The sequence below is a fragment of the Oryctolagus cuniculus genome, chromosome 1 (assembly GCF_964237555.1).
Source record: "Oryctolagus cuniculus chromosome 1, mOryCun1.1, whole genome shotgun sequence".
Taxonomy (NCBI): Eukaryota; Metazoa; Chordata; class Mammalia; order Lagomorpha; family Leporidae; genus Oryctolagus; species Oryctolagus cuniculus.
The window spans coordinates 47204783-47227694 of NC_091432.1; the positions used below are offsets into that span (position 1 = coordinate 47204783).

General features: G+C 48.2%; 1 protein-coding gene across 3 annotated transcripts; it reads left to right on the forward strand.

Moving 5' to 3' along the window:
• The first annotated feature begins 1048 nt into the window (after positions 1–1048).
• Positions 1049–21897, forward strand: CSRP3 (cysteine and glycine rich protein 3). 3 transcript variants are annotated; one of them, XM_070072539.1, is made up of 7 exons: positions 1049–1256; positions 1577–1661; positions 10567–10706; positions 16791–16959; positions 18744–18876; positions 19968–20061; positions 21589–21897. In XM_070072539.1, exons 3-7 carry the CDS (start codon positions 10595–10597, stop codon positions 21663–21665), a joined length of 585 nt encoding a protein of 194 aa, XP_069928640.1. In that variant the 5' UTR covers positions 1049–1256; positions 1577–1661; positions 10567–10594; the 3' UTR covers positions 21666–21897. The 3 variants fall into 3 exon arrangements, with proteins under 3 accessions (XP_069928640.1, XP_002708982.1, XP_069928634.1); XM_002708936.4 differs by lacking the exon at positions 1049–1256 and having other exon boundaries at positions 1264–1661; XM_070072533.1 differs by lacking the exons at positions 1049–1256; positions 1577–1661 and adding an exon at positions 2042–2836.
• The last annotated feature ends 1015 nt before the right edge of the window (positions 21898–22912 follow it).

Consider the following 22912-nt stretch of genomic DNA (forward strand, 5'->3'; position numbering starts at 1 on the left):
GTAGAAAGAAGTATTGTGATGGAAAAAAAAAAAAAACACAAAGTTTGGAAGGTCACTTTCTTAGACAACTTCCAAAGTCCTTTCTAGTTTTAACTTTCCAGGGTACTCATCATGGCCTCATTTCTATAATAAGCAAGCTGCCTCGTGAAAACATAGACGAAGGATGTGGCATATGAGGCTGTGCCATGGCGATCTTTGTGAAATTACCACACCTCTCCTGACAGTGAAACAGCCCAACATTCAACCTTGTAAGTGAAGGGTTAATGTGACTGACTGGCTCTCATGCACTTCCTGGTTGGGCGCTACCTATACCTACCCTGAACACCCAGATCAACACTTGGAAAATTCCTTTTTTTCTTTTTTTTGATAGGCAGAGTGGACAGTGAGAGAGAGACAGAGAGAAAGGTCTTCCTTTTGCGGTTGGTTCACCCTCCAATGGCCGCCACAGCTGCGGCCAGTGCACCGCGCTGATCCGAAGGCAGGAGCCAGGTGCTTCTCCTGGTCTCCCATGGGGTGCAGGGCCCAAGCACTTGGGCCATCCTCCACTGCACTCCCTGGCCACAGCAGAGAGCTGGCCTGGAAGAGGGGCAACCGGGACAGAATCCGGTGCCCTGACTGGGACTAGAACCCCATGTACCGGCGCCACAGGCAGAGGATTAGCCTATTGAGCCACGGTGCCGGCCTGGAAAATTCCTGAACCTGAGGAACGGATGACCAGAACTCCAGTCTGGACCTTGCCATTGTCTGGCTTGGGCAAGTTAGGTGCCTCAGTTTCCTCAACCATAACAGCCACGATTTCTCTTTAGATCCCTGAACATCTTGCCAGCTATTCAATTCTATAATTCACAGGTGTCTCTGATGGCTGACCAAAGCCAAAGTGTGCACATTCCAGGCAAAGGGAAATTAGACCTGCGAGGAAAAGGTGAGTCTACAGGGACGTGCTCAGACTTGTCATAAATGGGAGGCTAGGACGACAGCTATGATGCACTGGGTGTCAAGTTCTCAAATAGGAAAAGATGATGTACAAAGTAACTCAAAACTTTGGAGAGAAAACCTTTCTTCCCAGGCTCGGTGGAGTGATGGGCCCCTAATGACTGGCTGACCTTTTGTTCCCCTATCTCCTTGGAAGAGATTATCTCAGTGCCGTTTCAGACCCCCATCACTCTTATTTTTAGCTCTGCGTCCTCTTCACGAGTGTAGCGACCTGCGTCTCAGCGTTCCAGGGCTCCCAGATATGGCTCATGATTCATTTGCAGGTACTTCACGTTGATTTCCAGGGAGACCCAAGGGACAGAGGCCTGGGGAAAACGAGTTGAGATGCAAAACCCTTTGATCCCATCCCAACCACTTGATCAGAAATTACATGCTCCACAGATGGATCCCTTGGCGTCACAGGCAATTGGCCATGAAAATAGAACCCAAGCAATATTGTTCACCAACAGCCTCCCAGCTGGCGTGGGGGGAACAAAACTCAGGGCTGTGGTCACAAGCTATTTTCAGCTTCTGATAGCAGTTGTGTTACTCATGTCTCATTCACCCTCTCCCCTCGGCCTCCCTCCTGCCCTTCCCTCTCCAGGCCAAGGCTGGTGACAGCCTCCATGTATTTAAAGAGGACAAGAGCCCCCTGGATTCAGTTGAGCCGACAGAGGCCACACAGGCAGGTAAGTGGAGAGGGGCAGGCTTTTGGACTGCAGGGTGTGCTGGCTGGGTGGTGGGTTAGAACTACAAAGGGTCCCAGAGAGTGAGGATGGATTTCCCATCCCAAATACTACCATCCGCTTGGGTAGTGTGTAAGGAGGCTCAAGTTATACTTGGTTTCTGGTGTGGATCTGGTGGTTTTTAATTTTTTTCTAAAAGGATGATTCATATTTGGGGACTCAATAGAACCTGACAAAGAAATGAATGATGGACTTTTTTGGTCTAAACTTACTTTTGTGGTGGAATGTTTCCTACTGTCTTAGTCGGGGTGGCTGGAAGGTAGAAGAAAATACTAGAAAAGTTTGCTGGGACAATAGTTGACAAACCTGCCTTCCACTGCTGGGATTACCATGTACTTGGTAAAGAACTGATTTGGGAAAGTGCCTGTCGCTCAGGGTCTTGGTCTCCTCTGCAAAGATCAATCAAAATGTTGTGACATTTTCCTAAACTGGAAAGCGCTGTATGGTCACACAGCAGTTGTAATAGATGCACTATTATAAAGACAGCTTTCCGCAAATTAGGAAGAACTGCAAGATTCAGAAGATGTGGGAGAATGACAGGGACTTTGGAGTTGTTGGTTTAAAGTAGATTTTATACCCCAAAGATGCTCAGCAACAGACCTGCTTTTAATCATTTAGAATTAATCAAAACTGGACTCAAAAGTGGCAGGGCTACCTTGAAAGTCCATTAGAAGCTCTATTTAAGGAGAGGCCCATTCCCAGCTGTGGTGGGAGTTGATACCCGGTATTTCCTCTAGGTTTCAGATATTTCTTAAATATCCCAGAGATTATCAAGTGTACGTGTGACTGAGGATGAGAAGTGGTTTTAAGTAATGCTCCGAGTGGAAATGCTCCCAAGAGATCAAAGCTGTGGGCTCTAATTTCTGCTCTGTCTCCGAGCCAGGGTGGTGCCAGGGTGGTGACTCTTCCAAGAGGGAGAGGTTGGGTGACCAGGCCAAGGGAACTCTGCTATCCAGTTCAATGCACAGTAATGAGCATGCAGTAGCCACCACCTGTGTTGGATCTGGGGCGAGAAAGGGATCGCACTCTTCAGGGAAGGGAGGGTACGAACAGCAAGAAGGACAAGGAAAAGGGGGTGGCCTGTGTCCTCAGCTGACTGTGGGAATTGAGTCTCAACTGTGAGTACCTACAACTCATCACAATGTATGCAAAACAGCTATTTCACCCCCAAAATATCAGGGGTTCTTCTGGCGTGGCTTTGGTTCTATTCGAACAACTCAGCTATTTGTGGTTGATGGCGATGAGTTCCAGCTGTTGGGTGGGTGGGATGCAGTGCCAGGAAGACAGGTGTCCTACAACTCAGATACACAAGCCATGCAACAGAGGCAGGGGGAGCAGGGGAGAAGGGAGAGACAGGCCGGGGGCGGGGGGGGGGGGGGGGGATGAGCAGCAGCATTCAACAGGCGAGTAGCCAAGACGCTCTTGAAGGAAGTGAGTATAGAATCTTGTTGAATACAAATCCAGAAATCCTGGGAACCCTGAGAAGAAACCAAGGAGCAGCAGGTACAGAGTGAGTTCTGATCCAAGTTCTGAGCTGGACATAACTTCTCTGAGTATGGGGTTTGTGAGAACTGAGAGAGATAAGGGATAGGAATGGACCTGGAAAGTTTAATAGAACTGTCCAAATATGCAAGACCTTTGAGAAAAGGCATAGGGCCACACCCAGGGGCTCATGGAAGGATTTCTTGCTAAGTGCAGGGTGATGATACAAGTCCAGAGGTCAAAGTAGGTAGCGAGCTGGCCAGGAGTTAGAAGATTAATTTGTTTTACAAGAGGTAGTACACAGGAGTAGGAATCTAATACCCAGGAAATACTACTCCTCAGGCAGGAGGACTTCCAGTTACCAGCCTGGAGCTCAGATGTCTGGAAATACTGCATGGAGGGATGGACTTCAGGGTCAAAAGAAATGTGATACCTGAAGACGCAAAAAGCTGCGATTACTCATCCCAGAGAAGGGAAGCACAAAGGCAGACAGCAATTGTCTGGATGGCTGCAAGCAACACCAGCTCTGTCCTCCGCTTCACTGAGCTTCTTGTCCTGGGCAAGCGTTGATTACGACTCACTGGTCACTTCCTGCTCTGGGCCAGTGCAAAACAAGTATTAGCACAAAGGTCCTACAAAAAAATCAGTCTTCAGAGGAAGAAACTGAAGTTACAGACAATGTAGTAATGACCAGGGTCACAAGGCTAGAAGGTTGGCAGAGCCAAGAGGTAAACCGGGGTACAATGTGATCTTTAATATTAAAGCGTGGAGCTCAAAATAGAATGAAGAGTGAGTTTCTGAAGGTACGGGCTGGCTACACTTTAGAGATATTTCAGAAAAAGCATTATACGACCGCACTTTACAGCCTCACTTTAATAGGTGTGTCTATCGTATCTGAATTTTAAAGCAGTGAGAGCCAACCCTTGGGCTTATTTCCATGCTGGGAGCAAGCATGCTGTGCCTCCCGAAAGGGCCTCTGGCTGAGACTTTCATTTTTATACTTGGGTTCGAAGCTTAGGAGGAAGCAATTGACCTTGACCAGGAGTTGAAGGTCATGATCTCTTGCTGGGCCTCACCTAGCCCCTTGCAGGCTACTTCCCTCCAGTGCCCAGATCCTCAGTGGAAAAAGCCCAACCAGAGACCCCAGAGAGATCAGTAGCTGTCTTGAGGCCACGGTTTAGAGCCTTGCCTCACTTGCAGTCAATGGCACCAGGCAGCCTAATCCAACCCAGCTCCCTCCTTGACCTGATCACTGGGGTGCTGGACATTCTCTTGGAAGGCTGAAAAAACAGAGCTGGTTCACGGTTTAAGCCAACGGGCCAGGAATAAGGAGCCAGGAGAGACTGGCTTGTTTTAAGAAACATGTTTGAAAACTGGAGAAAAAATAACAGTAACAATGAAAGCAACCCAAATTATAAATACCTGCTGTGCATTAATTTTGATATATTATATCTTAGCTAGTATTATTATTTCCCTCTGGTTGAAAATAGCCTTTCAGACTAGCCTTCTCATCCTGTCCCTACATGCACGTGGATACCAGGCTCAGGCAATTTGAACAACTTGCCCGAAGTCCAGCAGTTAGTTTTTGAAGCCTGGCTTGGTTTTTCCCAAAGCTCATGCTTTTCCACTGTGCTATGCCATCTTTCTTACCCAAATTAAGAGAAAACCAGGGAAGGTGCAGTGCTTAAGAGGGGATGCTATCGGGCAGCACTTCTCTCTGTGAGGACCCATCCCTCCATTCAGGTCCTTAAACTTGTCTCAGGGCTTGAAGAGCCCTTGAACTGGCTTCAAGGTGTCTCAGCCACTTGGGCATCCACTCTGAACTGGGCTGAAAACCACTGATGAGCGAGAACTCAGCTCCATAGGAGCCCTTTCCAAGTCTGAACAGCGCTGACTCTTAGTCCTTTATTTTACTGAATCACATTCAATCTGTTATTCCTGCTCTGGAATACTATCCCATGGAGAGACCATGGATCTGTCGGATCTCAATTCCTATCAATGAGCAGTTTGGTTAATAGAGGTCCTGAATCTCATCCCTTCCCCTGCATGTTGTAAGCAGGAGCATGGATATGGAATCAGCTTCTTGGGGGTTTGAGTTGCAGCTCTGCCACTTAGTAGTGATCTTGAACAAGCTACTTTGGGGCTCTCTGTAAGGTTTTCTCATCTGCAAAAAATGGAATAACAAAATCTGCTCTGTGGGGCTGTTGTAGAAGAGATGATATACTAGCATCCAAAGCAATTGATGAATAATAAGCCATAAATAGCAGTTAACATTCATATAAGAATGTGACTTTGGCAACAGAGCAACTTAAGTGCCGATCTTCCCACATGACACATACCAGCAAGTGATCTTGGGCAAGGAATGTAATGACAAGTTTCCACTTCTCCATCTGAAACGTCTGTGTTATAAGAGTGCCTGCCTTGAAGGGTTGCTGTGGGGCCAGTGCCGTGGCTCACTTACTTGGTTAATCCTCCGCCTGCAGCACCAGCATCCCATATGGGCATCGGGTTCTAGCCCCGGTTGCTTCTCTTCCAGTCCAGCTCTCTGCTGTGGCCCGGGAGTGCAGTAGAGGATGGCCCAAGTGCTTGGGCCCTGCACCCTCATGGGAGACCAGGAGGCTGCACCTGGCTCCTGGCTTCAGATCAGCGTAGCTCTGGCCGTAGTGGCCATTTGGAGGGTGAACCAACAGAAGGAAGACCTTTCTCTCTCTCTCTCTCACTGTCTAACTCTGTCAAATACATAAAAAAATAATATAATGAAGGGTTGCTGTGAAGATGAAATGAGATGTGCCCCGGTGCCTGGCCCAAGGGCTGGGCTCCAGGCATGTCAGCTTCAACAACACGATTATGTTAGTACTGACTAGGATCATCCCTGAGATCCCATGTATGTGTTCCTATGGCCACAAAGCCCTCCCTCAGTGGCTGTTGACAACCGAATTCACTGTGTGGTGTCAGCATCTAGTAGGATGACTGAGTGAAAACATTGTGGTATTGGTGCTTGAGGTCTTAGCTCAACGTTTTGGCTTAAGACTCCCCCCTCCCCTGCCAGGTTCTTTCATTTTATGTATCCTATCCCCTTCTGCCCTGAGAAGAAGCAAAAGAAGGAGGAGGAGGAGGAAGAAATCAGGATGGGAGGAGAAAGAGAAGGAAGGAAGGTAGAAAGAGAAAAAGCAAAGACTATGCTGCCCAAAATACACGTTTTGGTTACTCTTTTTTTATTTTTTATTTATTTATTTTTGACAGGCAGAGTGGACAGTGAGAGAGAGAGACAGAGAGAAAGGTCTTCCTTTGCCATTGGTTCACCCTCCAATGGCCGCCACGGCCGGCGCACCGCGCCTATCTGAAGGCAGGATCCAGGTGCTTCTCCTGGTCTCCCATGGGGTACAGGGCCCAAGCACTTGGGCCATCCTCCACTGCACTCCCTGGCCACAGCAGGGTGCTGGCCTGGAAGAGGGGCAACTGGGACAGAATCCGGTGCCCCGACCGGGACTAGAACCCGGTGTGCCAGCGCCGCAAGGCGGAGGATTAGCCTAGTGAGCCGCGGTGCCGGCAGTTGGTTATCCTTTTAAACATTCAGATTGATGCAGGAAAGCTTAGAATTGAAGCAGAACTAATGAACGTTTACATTTTACAAGACAGTACTCTTCAGTTCACAAAGAGATTTGATGGTACTTGAACTGGTATGATTCCCTACCAACAGTGAGACAGGCAGGACTACTGCCCTCATTTTAGGGAGGATACTGAAGTTCAGAGAGGTTGAACAGTTTGCTCAGATCACACAGCATTGAAGGCAAGAAGATACCTCCTGTATCTGACCCAGCACTTTTCACATCCACTATAGCATATTCCCAGTATAAAATCTTCCATAGCATTACTCCTCAAGAGTTCTACAAAAAAAAAACAGTGCTCTCTCTCTCTCTCTCTCTCTCTCTGGAGTCTGGGTGACCCAAGTCTCGATTTCAACCTCTCCCAACTGACAGAGCAGGGCCCCACATTATAGTTCATCCTCAAAAATTCCAACCTGTCGCCCACTTCAGTCCTGTCCCGTGAACTGTCAGTGACACACAGGCACCGCAGGGCCCAGCCCAGAGAGTAGTGCCATGTGATGTGATGGAGATGGTGACCCAGGTGATAAACAGGGCTGAGTGATGGCGAAGCCTATATTTGGAGTCCCACCTTCCATGGCCCTTGCCAGTACCAGGCAACACTGATAAACAAATGGCCCATCTCTTGGTATCTTGCCAGGCTAAACTCACATTCCCAGCCCGGCTAGAGGAGTGTTGAGACACAGGAATTCCAGAGTAATCCAGGAGGCTGAAAAGGTTATGTATGGAAGCCAGGACCTAATGTGCTTTCAATCATAGCGACTTAATTAGCATAGCAGTGCTGTTTGAACAACCCAAAATCAAGTGGGTAACAGCATTTTGTTTTTGAATAGCTTCACAGGACTGCCTTAAATTCCATCATATTTCCATGACTTTCACAGTGGTCCTAGGAGATACTACTGTCAGCATTTAGTTCTTATTCAAGTTCAAGGTCATACAGTTAAGATTAGAATCCAAGTCTTTGGATCCAAGGTACATTAAGACACCCTCTGCCTTTTGGCCTAGTGAGCATTGGAAGAAGAGATGTCTTCTGTGTTTAGCCTCCATAGTTACATCCCTATCTTTAGAAATAGCACTGAGCACCTGTTAATAGAATACTTAAGGATTTCTATTTTGAGTTTTCCGTCTTGATATATGTATGTCAGATATTTATGATCACTTAAAAACAACATGAGCTAAGATACATTAGCTTGTGCAGAAGGTACTACTTGTAATCTTAGCTGCATTTTAAAAGCATTTTGTCTAGGCATTGCTGAAGAAAAATATATACCTACCCTAAGAGGTATCTGTCTCCTATTAACCTACAGAACATGACAATGAAATCTCCACTGAAGATTTCAAATGAGAAATTTGACCTAAGGTTGTTTTCATTGAAAGTTTGCATGTCACTAATTTCACAATTGTCACTGTCACATTCTTGGATGAAATAGATGACATTTCTCCTGTATTTCATGGTTATATTGAAACTCAGGATCAAAATGAATGTGGGCAAAATTATGTGAGGCTGCTCTTTTCTAGAAAAGCTATTATCTTTCATGAGAGAGGAGGGACCTTCGAAAAGAAGTCAGCTAAGAGAATAGCGTTGGGTGTTTACTTTTTATGTTATTCCTTGGCTGTAAATGGGGCAGCCAGCCAATCTAAACATCGCTTTGAACTCTAACATTCTGTAGCTTAAATGGACTCCACAGTAAACAACGTGGGCTCTTTGGGAGAGAGATTAAGGCTTCTATGCCTTTTTGTTCTTTTCTGTGCTTGAAATGTCTTTATTCCTTTTCTCTACCTGGTGAACTCCTAGTCACTCTTCAAAACCCAATTTGAACATGATCTCTTCTGTGACTCCAGTTTAAATGTGGGTAATCACCCTCTCTCATTTGAGTTTCCTTGGTACTTCTTTCAAGACTGCTCTGTGGTACCAAGTATTCTGGTCCCTGCTTTACTATAATGGGGGCTTCTCAATGACAAGGGACTCAACCTACTCATTTTTGCACCCCCCCCTACACTTGATTCCTGACACGTGATCAGTAGGGAGTGAACGCATGGTAAATGATTGAACAACCAAACGAATGACTGGGCTCATTCCCGCACCTTTACCTTAAAAATCCGTGACATTTTCCACTCTACTAAACACCTTGAACTGTAGAAATCAACACAGTAAATATTTCCTTTAAAAATTGTCTTCTAACCTTTTACTGAATAAATAGAAGAGCTAGCTTCTGTGAGAGGAGAGTAGGATGTTCCTGGCTAACCGTACAGACCTCAGTCTTTCCAGGCTAGAAAAGCTCTCTGTGGGTATATTTAGGCAGGAACATCTCCATCAGTCCGAGTGTCAGGTTCAGTGGTCTGTTTGCTATTTACTTTCTGTTCCTTAGCAAAAACTGTCTTTGTGACGAGACTGGGTTACTCCCAGAGCAGTTGGCCTAACAGGGCTTAGAGTTAATCGCCAACTATTATAAGAAGGTGACTGGCTTCCCAGAAGGGAAGGAGAAGGTCAGAGGCAGCCAGTGGGAATGGCCTGATAGTGCTTGGTGTCACTGACAACACGACACACCAAGCTTCTCAGAAACCCAGGGATCCCAGTGAGAAACTCCGTCCCCCCGGGCGGCTGGCATGATCTCAGAAATTTCATCAAATAGTGACGGTTTCCCTCAGTTTTGCTCTGAGGAAACTGAAGATTTGGACTTACACCTAAACACACACACACAGAAAGCAAATGGTTGTTTTACATCCCCTTCTTTGGTGACTATCTCAGAACCATAATCCTTGGCAGGGCAGGGCCGGGGGCGGGGGGGAGTGATAGCCCTGGGTTGTGGCTCTCTAAGCGCCTTGCTGTAGAATGTGCTCTAAGGGCACAGAGGGGCACATCGAGCTATCACCTGGCTCCTGCCCAGCAGCGTGAACTCTGTCAAGTCCCTCCCTGCACGCCATGCCATTTGGTCTTCTAAACAACATTGCAAAGCAGCAAGGAGTAGCACAAATGTTTTTATTGGATACATGGGAAAACAGATGTCAAGAGAAGCTGTGTAGTTCATCCTGATACATACAGCAAGTTGAAGGTAATTCTGAAAGTGGACAGCAGGCCCTTAGGCTAGACCTAGTACAGTAACAACACGTTCTCTATTGCCTGGGCAGAGATGTTCTTAAACAGACATGCATGGGCATGAGGCATAGATCTGAATAGATTTTATATATTACCTACTTTTTATCTGCAAGGTATACTAAGATCTTGTTATTCAAAGAGGAATACACTAAGAGGAGCATCATTATCGTTGAAAGTCTGTCAGAAATGCAGAATCTCCTGCTTCTTCCAGTTCTCCCAAATCTTACCAAGGTCCAGTGTGATTCCAGAAGCATTAAGCTAGATAAGATAACGTCACTTTCACAGGTGACTCCCACGTCTGATGGGATAAATTTTTAAACCTCAGATGGAAGAATAATGATACTTAATATTTATAATTTTATATACACAAAATTAGCCCACCCATTCCTTCCAAGAGCTGTGTTGGACACACTGGAGCCATGCTATTGAAATTTCACAGATGAGGAAACTGGGTCCCAAAGTACTAAGTGACAACCCAAAGTCATCTGAGTATCGGAGCTTACTCAGCAGCTTGCTCATGATAACTGTTGAATGAATGAATGAGTGAACCACCAAACGAGGCTGGGTCCCAGGCTGGGTCCTGGGCTTCAGTCACTCCACTGCTAGGGATTCATTCATTCCTGGAGTCACCTAAATTTAGGGTATTTGCTTTCCATCCTGTTAGACTTGACCTTGTTCAAAGAGTCTTCAAGATGCCAAACTGGGGCGGAGGAGCGAAATGTGGAGCCTGCGAGAAGACGGTCTACCACGCGGAGGAAATCCAGTGCAATGGAAGGAGCTTCCACAAGACCTGCTTCCACTGCAGTGAGTTGGGGAAGCTCCGTGGGTGGGGATGCGGGCTCAGCATAGAGGCAAGTGTGAAGTTCACGTTTAACCTCAGATGCCATGGGCCAGCAGTTCTCAGGCTCTGGTCCCAGCCGAAGCAATGCCTGGAGACTCAGTGGTTGTAAAACCTTGGAGCCCCACCTAAAGGAGTGATGCTCTCCTAAGCATCCTTTCTCCACCGTTTACCCAGCTCCAAGGCCCCTCCCCTGCGGCTCAACATCAGGACAAGCTGCTCTGTCACCGCTGTCTGTGCTGAAAACCTTGACCCAGTGGCGACACTGACAAAGTGTGACTTGGCTAAGAGGAGACGCCAGCACTTATCTGGAGCCAGAAAGGATTTGGCTCCTGGTGTTGCCCTCACTGGCCAGCTGTCCCTGAAGCCAGCTGTAACTGATCTTTCCTAAGAGAGAGCCATGGCAGGCAGCAGCAAGATGGGACAATTCTGTGAGAGTCGGAAAGGGTTGTGCTCTGGGCCTGGGTACCAGTGACCTCAACGAAGGGGATCTTTACCAGCACTGTCCGACACAGACTCACAAATGCCAAAACTGGGGGTAATGTTGAGACAAGTCATTTCTCATCTCTAAGCCCTGGCTCTGTGCATTTGCAGCAGAGCCAGGACGAGAACTTGCCTGTTCAGATTCCCAGGCCTGCACTCTCTGACACAACAGCAGCATTCTATAGGGTTTCCTAGCAGCTAGTCCTGTTGGGAGGAAAATTGGCCATGGCTTTGAAAGAGCAACTTCTCTACTTCCTTCTAGCATGTCTGGCTTAGGGGCCAGCTCTGCTGGAGATTTGCATGCCTCCTCCCTTTCCAATCTCCCAACCCCACCTACCCCTTCCCCATGCTGCACCCCTGTGGCTACAAGGCATCCACACAAAGTGGTTTCAAGCAGAATGTCAAGGTCTGAATTCCATCTGTTAGGCAGAGAGACACTCCATCCGTACACTGCCAGAAATAGTAACGTCTTACCAGCTGCAGGAGTTTTCATTATCCCTTACCTCCCACAGCAAACATAATTATTAGAGAACAAGGCAGGGGGAAGGGAACTGCTCTGAGTGATGGGGTTGGTGGACTTGCTAATGCTTTGGATTTTAATTATGGTTAATTATTTTTAAGTCATCTTATACCTCAGATTCATCATTATTATTGCAATTAACAGAATTAATTGCTCAAGAGAGTTCTTCCCACAACTCTCTGGCTTTTGTCCAAATATGGCCAGTGTGCTTTAGAGAGAGCTACAGTGAGGAACAGAGGAATGAGCACAAATTGGAGTGAAAAAGGAGCAGGGTTTGCATTCGGGTTCTGTCATGTCCTCACCATGCATCTCATTTCACCATGGTGAGACGCAATTTCCCCATCCAGAAAGTGGGCATCATCCTACCTGCTGCACAGGTGTTACAAGGAGGAAGCCAGGCTCTGGGTCTGGAAGCCCAAACTTCTAGTGTCCAGTCCCCCTTTGATTAACTTTGGTGTCTGAGTGAACAGGAAATGGTAAGGAAGCTTTTCATGGTAGGGGCTGTCTTGTCTTTCCCAGTTACTAGGAAGAGGGCCTGTTCAGTGCAGCCATGGCCTGAGGGATTTGAGCACTTGGCATAGTCTTGGTATTTGATTAGAGCTCATGGGTGACATGGAAGGTAGCAGTGTAAGCTTCAGTAGTGGTGGACAAGGCCCTGGAGAAGAGCACGTTTTCTTTTCTTTGCCTTTTTTTTTTTAAGATTTATTTATTTATTTGAAAGGCAGAGTTACAGAGAGGCAAAGGCAGAGACAGAGAGAGAGAGAGAGGTCTTCCATCTGCTGGTTCACTCCACAGATGGCTGATATGGCTGGAGCTGGGCTGGCCCGAAGTCAGGAGCCAGGAGATTCCTCCAGGTCTCCCACACGGGTGCAGAGGCCCAAGGATTTGCGCCATCTTCCACTGCCTTCCCAGGTCATAGCAGAGAGCTGGATTGGAAGTGGAGCAGCCAGGACTAGAACTGGCGCCCATATGGGATGCCAGCACTACAAGTAGTGGCCCCAACCATGTGTTTATTCTTTTTTTTTTTTAGATTTATTTATTTGCAAATCAGAGTTACACAGAGAGAGAAGGAGAGGCAGAGAGAGAGAGAGAGATCGAGAGAGAGAGATCTTCCATCCACTAGTTCACTCCCCAGATGGCTGCTATGGCGGGGGAGCTGGGCCAATCTGAAGCCCGGAGCCAGAAGATTCCTCTGGGTTGCCCACACAGATGTAGGGGCCCAAGGATTTAGGCCATCTTCCACTGCTTTCCCAGGCCACAGCAGAGAGCTGGATTGGAAGTAGAGCAGCCGGGACATAAACCGGTGCCCATATAGATGCTGGCACGCAGGTGGCAGCTTTACCTGCTAAGCCACAGCACCATAGAGCATGTTTTCTAAATTATCATTGCATGACTTCACCTGCCAGAAGGCATCCCTGAACTTGCTGGAAACAGGGTTTGGAGAGGCAGGATCTACCTCAGCTCGCCTCCTGTCCAGGGCTCCCCTGACTTCTAGGTAAATCTCTATAATTAGTCTCTATACTTAACCTCTACATCAGCTCTGTCCAAAAGAAAAATAATGCAAGCCACATATGCAAATTTAAGTTTCTGGTGACCATAGTTTTAAGGGCGTAAAAGGAACAGGTGATATTAATTTTGAAACATTTAATTTAAACTAATATATCCAAAATCTCATTATCTCAAGGTGTAATCAATGTATGAGTTATTAATGGAATATTTCACACTCCTTTGGTGTCTGCATTGGTTGAAATCAGGGGAGCAATTTGCTCTTACAGTACTCATGGCACCAGTGGCTTCAGTATTGGCTAGGAGTTAAAGGATCAGGGCCAAGTATAGATCTGCAAATCATTGCGTATCCCTGGGCATACGTCACTGATCTTCACTGGAGCACGCATTCATTTGTTTGTTCATGTACTCATTCATCCACTCAAAAACTGTTGACAGGGGATTAACTCTGGCCTGAGCCCTGTGTATGCTCCAGGGAGATTAACATTGACTGACCCTGTCCTGGAGGGACTCAAGGTGTAGACCATTAGCAAGCACCTGAGTGGTTCTTCTTGGGGGTGGTAACGGACATCAACGAGAAGTCAGACACACACAGACCTCCTGGGCTCCCATATAATGCATCCTCCCTGTCCAAGTCATTCTTCATTTTTTTTTTTAATTTTTTGACAGGCAGAGTGGACAGTGAGAGAGAGAGACAGAGAGAAAGGTCTTCCTTTGCCGTTGGTTCACCCTCCAATGGCCGCCGCGGCCGGCGCACTGCGGCCGGCGCACCGCGCTGATCCGATGGCAGGAGCCAGGAGCCAGGTGCTTTTCCTGGTCTCCCATGGGGTACAGGGCCCAAGCACCTGGGCCATCCTCCACTGCACTCCCTGGCCACAGCAGAGAGCTGGCCTGGAAGAGGGGCAACCGGGACAGAATCCGCCGCCCCAACCGGGACTAGAACCTGGTGTGCCGGCGCCGCTAGGCGGAGGATTAGCCTAGTGAGCCGCGGTGCCGGCCCCAAGTCATTCTTCATAAAAGAGATTTGCCTTGCATTCAAAGCTTTCTTAAGTTTCTCATGCCACAGGGCATGCACGCAATTACTTTAATTTTTTTTTTACAGAGCCATTTTTCACACACCATATTGACAGAATAGTTGAAAAAATTCACACACATACACACACACACACACACATCTCCTCAGCCCCACAACCATCAACCCCTGGCCAGTCCTACCTTACATACAACTTTATCTTCTTCTATTTTAGCATTTTAACATATTTCCTCGTTATTTTAACAACAAAGTGCCATTTATGGAAGGCATATTTTTTTTTCTTTTTTTTTTCTTTTTTTTTTTTTTTTTTTTTTTTGACAGGCAGAGTGGACAGTGAGAGAGAGAGAGAGAGAGAAAGGTCTTCCTTTGCCGTTGGTTCACCCTCCAATGGCCGCCGCGGCTGGCGCGCTGCGGCCGGCGCACCGCGCTGATCCGATGGCAGGAGCCAGGTGCTTTTCCTGGTCTCCCATGGGGTGCAGGGCCCAAGCACCTGGGCCATCCTCCACTGCACTGTGGCCTGGAAGAGGGGCAACCGGGACAGAATCCAGCGCCCCGACCGGGACTAGAACCCGGTGTGCCGGCGCCGCTAGGCGGAGGATTAGCCTAGTGAGCCGCGGCGCCGGCCTTTTTTTTTTTTTTTTTTTTTTTGTTTGGACAGGCAGAGTGGACAGTGAGAGAGAGACAGAGAGAGAAAGGTCTTCCTTTGCCGTTGGTTCACCCTCCAATGGCCGCCGCTGCAGCCGGCGCACCGCGCTGATCCGATGGCAGGAGCCAGGAGCCAGGTGCTTTTCCTGGTCTCCCATGGGGTGCAGGGCCCAAGCACCTGGGCCATCCTCCACTGCACTCCCTGGCCATAGCAGAGAGCTGGCCTGGAAGAGGGGCAACCGGGACAGAATCCAGCGCCCCGACCGGGACTAGAACCCGGTGTGCCGGCGCCGCAAGGTGGAGGATTAGCCTATTGAGCCACGGCGCCGGCCCCATTTATGGAAGGCATATTAACCCCAACAACCTCATTCAATGCTGGAGAGAGGTAACTTGGTGGGACTGTTGTTAAAAAAGAAGAGACAAGGGACAGACACTGTGGTATAGTGGGGTAAGCCGCCTCCTATAGAACCGGCATCCCATATGAGCACAGGTTCGTGTCCCAGCTGCTCCTCTTTCAATCCAGCTCTCTGCTTAATAGTCTAAGAAAACAGTAGAAGGTGGCCCAAGTGTTTGGGCTGCTGCACCCACGTGGGAGACCGGGAAGAAGCTCCTGGCTTTGGATTGGCTCAGCTCAGGCTGTAGCAGCCATATGGGGAGTGAACCAGCAGACGGAAGACCTTTCTCTTGGTCTCTTCTTCTATCCGTAACTCTACCTCTCAAATAAATAAATAAAATCTTTTTAAAAAGAGAGACAAATAAATTAAATGCATATGTATTATTCTTCCTGAGGGGACATAACCTCACCAGCACTATCACCAGAAATCTTCAAGAATCACTATTGTAAAGCAAAACAGCAGGTGGTTAAGTTGTGGAAATCCTGTATGTTTTTTAAAGCTGCCCTAACATCTTATGATAACAGTTAACTTCTTGTCGAGATACAACTGTCATGGGACAGCCTCCTGCTCAGGTAGAAAACAGGCTGCTTCACCAAAGGTGCAGACAGAAGTGACGGTGAGCTGCTCAGGGAGTCAGGGTCAGCTGATGAGGAGGATGCAGATGCGGGAGACGGGGTGAAAGAACTGGATACAGTTGCTCCCTGAGTTTGTGTTAGGTGGCAAAAAAGTACTATTTCTAACACATTATTGATTTATATTATTAAATACCATAAGATCGAACACTTCCATCCATATCTTTAAAGGTTTCTTTTGGTCACGTTTGCATAAAAGAAATCTACCAATCTTCTCTTTGGAGGATTGAATGTTGATTGCTTGTATTTGGGGGTGCTTTATGTTAGATAACGTACAATGGTCAGGGAGCTTGGGCCCACAGAAGTCTAAGGGGTCTATGAACCAGGCCTGCCCCCTTCACCAACTCCCCTTCCAAAACTGGACCCAAATCAGCTTCCCGGGCTCTTGTCTCTGTGGTTATCAGTGCTCTACAAAGACGGTGATGAGCACAGAAACTTCTCAGCCCCGATTCCTTCACTGTTAAGACAAAGTCAGGCCCTCTCTTGCCTAGCTCCTCACCCTGCCTGCCTCACCTCCCTGATGTCACTGGGGGTAAGATACTCAGGAACGTCATTCTCAGCGGCTCTGAAGGCGGTTTCATGGTTTCAGTGCTCACAAACCCCTTTTCTGCATGATGCCATGGAACACTGATTTCCCTCTCTGTGTCCCAATCTCGCCTTCTGTGAACTCAGGACTGCCTTGGAGTCTAGGACTCAAGACAGATGCACAGTCAGGAACCAAAGTTGTGCTCCTGACCCAGAGGATCCATGCTTTAGTCTCCGCCCTGAGCAGTGAGGGCACAGGAAGGGGAGAGTGATCTCAGCCTCATGCCCTTAACCTTTCTTCTCCTTGACAGTGGCCTGCAGGAAGGCTCTGGACAGCACGACAGTGGCCGCTCACGAGTCGGAGATATACTGTAAGGTGTGCTATGGGCGCAGGTACGGGCCCAAGGGGATCGGGTATGGACAAGGAGCTGGCTGCCTCAGCACGGACACAGGCGAGCACCTTGGTCTCCAGTTCCAACAGTGAGTTACTGCCTGCTTCCTCCCTCCCTGTTAGAGTCGCCAATTATCTGGACAGTTCATTTTGTTCCCATGGCAACGTTTTCTGGAAGTGGGAGAATGTACTATTGTTGACTTGGCAACAATAGGAATCCTCTGATGACCAAGTTCTAACAATGTGCTACCTCTCCAAAGACTCTTTAAATTATCTGCTTTTCTAAAGGCCAATTACTTTTACACCAGGGCCCTTGGTTTGCATGTCAAGAGAAAACCTGGAATATACAGATGTTCCATTGTCTGACCTTTGCAAAACTGCACGGAGTCTCTTTTCTTCCCCTTTGAGAGTTTCTATGTAAATCACATAAAGATGGCAGGGAGGCGATGGCCATTCTCTGTGTGCTTGTCATGAAAAGATTTCTTCCCTTGGGTTGTACAAGGACTAATGTCTGCCTTGCAGAGGGAGTGGGTCTGCAGGGATGGGTTGGGCCTCAGAAGGAAACAACCAACTATGGCCATTCGATGGGTCTCCCTGGCTGCCTGTTGCCAGGGTTCCCTCAGCACTATCCCAGGGAAGCTGCGACATCACACTGGTCACCTCCATCTGCTCCCCAGGGCCCACGTTCTTGATGGTCACATTGACCTTCAGCCTGGAACTGAGGACAGATGGTCTGACGGCATGGACTGCGGCTGCTGTCCAGCTAGCCCTTTTCCCGGTGCAGCTTTGAGGTGGGACTAGCCGGAAAGGCCGAGCCTGGCTGAGGCAGTGTGCCCTGGAGGGCCTTCCCCAGGAGCACTGACTATCCCGGAGTCATCCCGTCCTGTCAGAAGACAGTAACCCCAGCAGAGCCTGGAAATGTGGAAGAATGTGCCCTCAGTAAGCTTCAGGAGAGAATTCGTCCTTGCTAATTTCTCTCATTACTCAACCCCTGCTGGAGGCTCTGCATAAAGGGAGGATAATGCCAACTGCAGTCTCTGCCTGGCATCATCTAAGCTCACTTTTTAGGGCCTCCTTGTGATACAGTGCAAAGAAAAACAGGAGTATGGAGACCTTGGGTTTCAGCCTGGCTCTACCGATTGTGAGCTACCTGGTCTAGGGCCGGTACCCTGCCCCTCTTCGCTTTCCTCCAGCTAGCCCTGCCTACCTTCTAGGGTGGGTAGAAAGGCACAGAAGACATGAGGTACAAGAAAACAAAATATACAAGTAGAATTATAGATTGTATACACACACATAAAAACCCAAGGCTGTTTTCGTGCCTCCATTTTGGACATTGCTGTCATGGAGACAGATGACCTTTGGATGCAGGACAACAGATTGAATTGTGATAAGAATTACATCAGCTCACTGGACTATGGTTTGTCAGAAGCTGATTAGCATTACCGGTCAAGATCTTGTCTTGCCCTGTCATGTGCACAACTCACTTCAGAAAGCAAACTGATGGGCGTGAAGATAGATCAGAACAACCTAAATAAACAAGTCCAACAGTGGCAGCACAGCAGTAATGATAATGCCGCAAGAGGACATGCTTGGAACACATGCTCAGTGCGTGGCAGCGGGAAGCCAAGATTTCAACATGTTACAGCTCACGTTTATTGGCCCTCAGTATACACAGGGCAGACCCTGTTCTCTCTGCTATGCACGTGGCACTCACTTCCTGCTCTCAACAGCTCCGTGAGAAAGACAGTTTCTTACAGAAAGCTGCACTTTGCAGATGGGCCGTCTGAAGAACAGAGAAGTGAAGGAGTTCACTCAAGTTTGTACTGTTTGCCCACTGTGCTCTACGTTTCATTCATTTGTCTATTTCTACCAGGTCCCCCAAGCCGGCTCGCTCAGCCACCACCAGCAACCCTTCCAAGTTCACTGCGAAGTTCGGGGAGTCCGAGAAATGCCCTCGATGTGGCAAGTCAGTGTATGCCGCTGAGAAAGTGATGGGAGGGGGCAAGGTGAGGTCCTGGGGATGAGCCACGTGGGGTTTGCTCTTGTTCACCACTGCCAGTTGGGAGGAATGAGAGAATAAAGAGGGAATTGTGGGTAGGTGGGAGTAGACCCTTCTTTGGGCTCAGTTCCCAGAACCACTTTAGAAACCACACACCCTCAGAGCCTACTTTCCTGGGTTAGAACTTGGTGCAGGTCAATGCAACCAGTGTGAACCTACTAGTGGGAGGCACCCAGCTCAAACCTCTGGAGACACAGAGAGACATATGCTCCCTGCCCTTTAGTACCTGCAATCCTTCCATAAAAGTCCCAGCCCTGGGACTCTGTCACTGCCCTGTAACTCAACCTGCTGCTGCCATCACTACTGCCGACGTGGCAACCGCCTCACGGCAGCCAGAAGCGTCTCGTGTACAAATGTCATCTCTCTCAGGAAAGCCGTCAAATGAGTGAGGATGTAATACACACCTGCTCTATAAGCGCTGGTTCCAGGCTCAAAGCCGGACTGCTCGCTAAAGGAATTGGACATGGAGAAAGAGAAAAATCCTGATTATTCTAAGTGGGGAGAAGGAGGGTCTGATTTCAAATACAAGGGCACAGTCTGCACCCAACACTAGCGACTTGCAGGCGCGTGAGCCCCTCCAGGCTGTGCCCGGTGCACACGCAGATGTGACAACACGATTCATGCAATTCGTTATAGTCAGAACCAAACAGTTAAAGCAAGGCTGCACTACCTAGATAACTGTCTTGTTTCCTTACTTTTTTTCTTCTTTAACTTTATATTCAATATAAACCTTACTCGCTGACCCACATTCAAATCCTTCTCTGCTACGCTGTGGCTTGCATCTTTTCAGCCAAGGGAAGCCCATTCCTGTTTAGTCTATTTTGAAGGAAAGCTTGTGCAAGTCACCACACCAGGTATATTTTCAGAGTTTTGAGGATTGCTGGCCAAGGTGAGGCACAGGAAAAATTATTCTGGGGGCCCATTAGGTAAGGGGTAGTTTAAGACAGTAGCAACTTTGTATGCTGCTGGCCTGGGGCCTACACATGGGAATAGAGGGTGCTACCCACCTACTACCGTGCAACCTTCCTGTGCTCTCAGCCCTGGCACAAGACCTGCTTCCGCTGCGCCATCTGTGGGAAGAGTCTGGAGTCCACGAACGTCACTGACAAAGATGGGGAACTGTACTGCAAAGGTGAGCGGTCCCAGAGACTTTCTTGAGATATGTTTTCCCAAGACAGGCCCTGGGAGGGGAAGTCTGTACATAAAGGCCCACCTGGGAGTGTGGCTGCTGGGAGCATGGGCTGCTCAGCCGGGTTGGGAACTCAGGATGGATAGCAAAGCCACCCAAGAGAAAGAAATGCCCCACCTGGCCCAGTTCTGGTCCTCGCCATTGGAGCATCTGGCTGGAACTGGATGCCTGAAGTGTGCTAAGTGGTTTGGGGTCGTGGGGTGCCCTGGGGTGGGGGGAGAGCAGAGGAAGAGGAAGCAATGGGGCCTGGACAAACAGCATCACAGTCCCTTCTGAAAACTCAAACACCTCTGTCCACCTGAGTGCCAGACAGTGCCAGATAACTCTTCCTGGGGGAGGAAGAACTCAGTCTGGCCTCTCTAGACTTTATCAAGACATACCTATGTCTTCCCTCCCTCTCCGCCCTGTCCTTCTCCTACCATTTCTATCGCTGATGTTGCACATCACTTAGTGATCACGTGCACAGAGCTGGTTTTCTTCTTGGTCCTCATGACTGTGCCCCTAGCTGCCTCCCTACTCCCGGGGTCCTGTGCAGACTTAATGAGGCTTAGCTCCTTCCTGACACTGTAAAAGACTTGGGATGCTCTAGGGTAGGGGTGGTGTATTGCCTGCCCCAGAGCCTGTGCTATTCTGTGCTCAGTGGCTCATCATCACTTAATGATGGTGTCACAAGAATCTCCAAATGCACACAGAAGGAGCGTGGGGGAGCAAAGGAAAGGAGGGTAGGGAAGAGGCAATGATCAGGCAAACCTTCTCCCACAGTGAGGCAGGATGGGAACTAACCCACTCTGTGGCAAGCAGTTGCCTTCTACCAGGAGAAGGGTAGAGCGGCCTCCACATTCAGGAGGCCATGAAACCCTAACAAGTTGCTGCAGCCAGCAGGAAGACAACATGTAAACAAACAACTGCATTTCAAAGTGAAAAAAAAAAAAACAACTATAATAGAGGAACATTCCCAATGCAGTGGCCTACAAAGAAGCATGCAATCAGCTTGGGGGGTGGGGGAGGCTTCTTAGAAGACATCATTCCTCTGGGGCTTGAGGAGTACATGCAGGTTTGGGAAGGGACAAGTCAGGCACAGGAAGCAGTGATTCAAAAGACATGTAAGCTGAGACATCACAGGTCCCGCCAGGAACAGCAAGCATGTGGTTGTGTAGTGAGGGAGCAGCGGGTAGCAGGGGCTGGGGCTGGGGCTGGGGCTGGGGCTGGAGCTGCCCACCCCCCCCACCCCCCACCCCCGGCACGCTGGGCAAGCAGTCGGGAGCCGGATTACGCCATCTGTCTGTGAGTGCAGTAAACAGCAAGGAAGTGTAAACAATGTTGATTAGCAGAACTGACAGCAGGATGGGTCAATTGATTTCAAAGTCAACGTGTGCATAGATTTGTCAGGAGGATGCCTCCAGACACAAGGGCTCCAAGTGATGGTGCTCACTCCTGTTCTCTCTCCCCTCATCTGCTTCTCGTTCACAGTTTGCTACGCCAAAAACTTTGGCCCCACAGGCATTGGGTTTGGAGGCCTCACACAGCAAGTGGAAAAGAAGGAGTGAAAGGGTGCCCCCCTTTCTCTTGGTGCCAGCCTGACGCATTTGCCAAGTAACCCTGCACCGAGGGGAGCCTTTCCCCACACAGCCTCTTCTTTGTAGCAGGACAGGGGTTCTCTTCAGAAGCCATCATGGCCTTGACCCTTTCCAAGAAAAGTACTTCAAATTCAATCTGCAACAAGTGATTTATTATTTACAATACTTGGGGTGGGAAAAGCAATAAAATGGTTTAATGGTACCTTATATGTCTCTGGATCTTTTTTTTTTTCTGATAGAGGGAAATTTTCATAAAACATAGAGTTATTTTTAAAAAAACAAACTAGTTGTAGAAAATGTAATGAAGTTGGATGTCAACCAGGAAGGAAGGGAGAAGGAAGGAACAACTGGCAAAGGAGGAGAGTCTTCTGAAACCTGTCAGCTGAGCCCATTTCTGCTGAGAGGAGGAAACAGAGAACACGAGAGCAAATTGTAAAAGGAAAATAAAAACTAAGAAGATTGCTAGAGGGGGAGGGATGGTGGGAGAACAGTGAGAGGGAGGGTATGTGGGAAGTATCACTATGCTTCTAAATTGGTATATATGAAATTTGTTCACCTTATATAAATAAAAAAGTAAAATAAAATAAAAGATATAAGAGGGCCCAGGGCACATTGAGATGGATCTCCACCTGCAGCGCTGGCATCCCATATGGGCACTGGTTTGTATCCCATCTGCTCCTCTTCCGATCCAGCTTCCTGCTAATGTCCTGCAAAAGCAGTAGAAGACGGCCCAAGTGTTTGGGCCCCTGCACCAACGTGGGAGACCCGAAAGAAGCTCCTGGTTCCTGGCTTCACATTGGCCCAGCTCCGGCTATTGTGGCCATTTGTGGAGTGAACCAGCAGATGGAAGACCTTCCTCTCTCTGTAACTCTACCTCTCAAATAAATAAATAAAATCTTAAAAAAAAGAGATAAGTGACAAAAAATACTAATGAGCTAAAGAGTCAATCCTTCTGTCCTACCTTTGGCTTTGCAATATCAACCCATTTTGTGAAAATGCAGAAATGAAAAGTATTGCAATTGTTTCTGTATCATATACAACAGGAGGATGACATTCTTTTATTACAGAACAATTCCCTGGAGTTCAGAAATGTTCTCAAAGCTCTTCCTACGCCAGTTTGCCACCTTCACAAATGAAACACAGCCAATTAGAAATGCCGCGCTCTGCCGCGTCAGGAAATCCTAAGTGGCTGTGCCACTTTCATCTTCCTGGGCCTC

Excerpts from the sequence above, each read along its gene's own strand:
- CSRP3 (XM_070072533.1), top strand. The coding sequence starts at position 2,679 with ATGCACAGTAATGAGCATGCAGTAGCCACCACCTGTGTTGGATCTGGG. Across the intron at positions 10,707-16,790 it reads CAAGACCTGCTTCCACTGCA|TGGCCTGCAGGAAGGCTCTG; the intron begins GTGAGTTGGGGA and ends TCTCCTTGACAG. Across the intron at positions 16,960-18,743 it reads CTTGGTCTCCAGTTCCAACA|GTCCCCCAAGCCGGCTCGCT; the intron begins GTGAGTTACTGC and ends TATTTCTACCAG.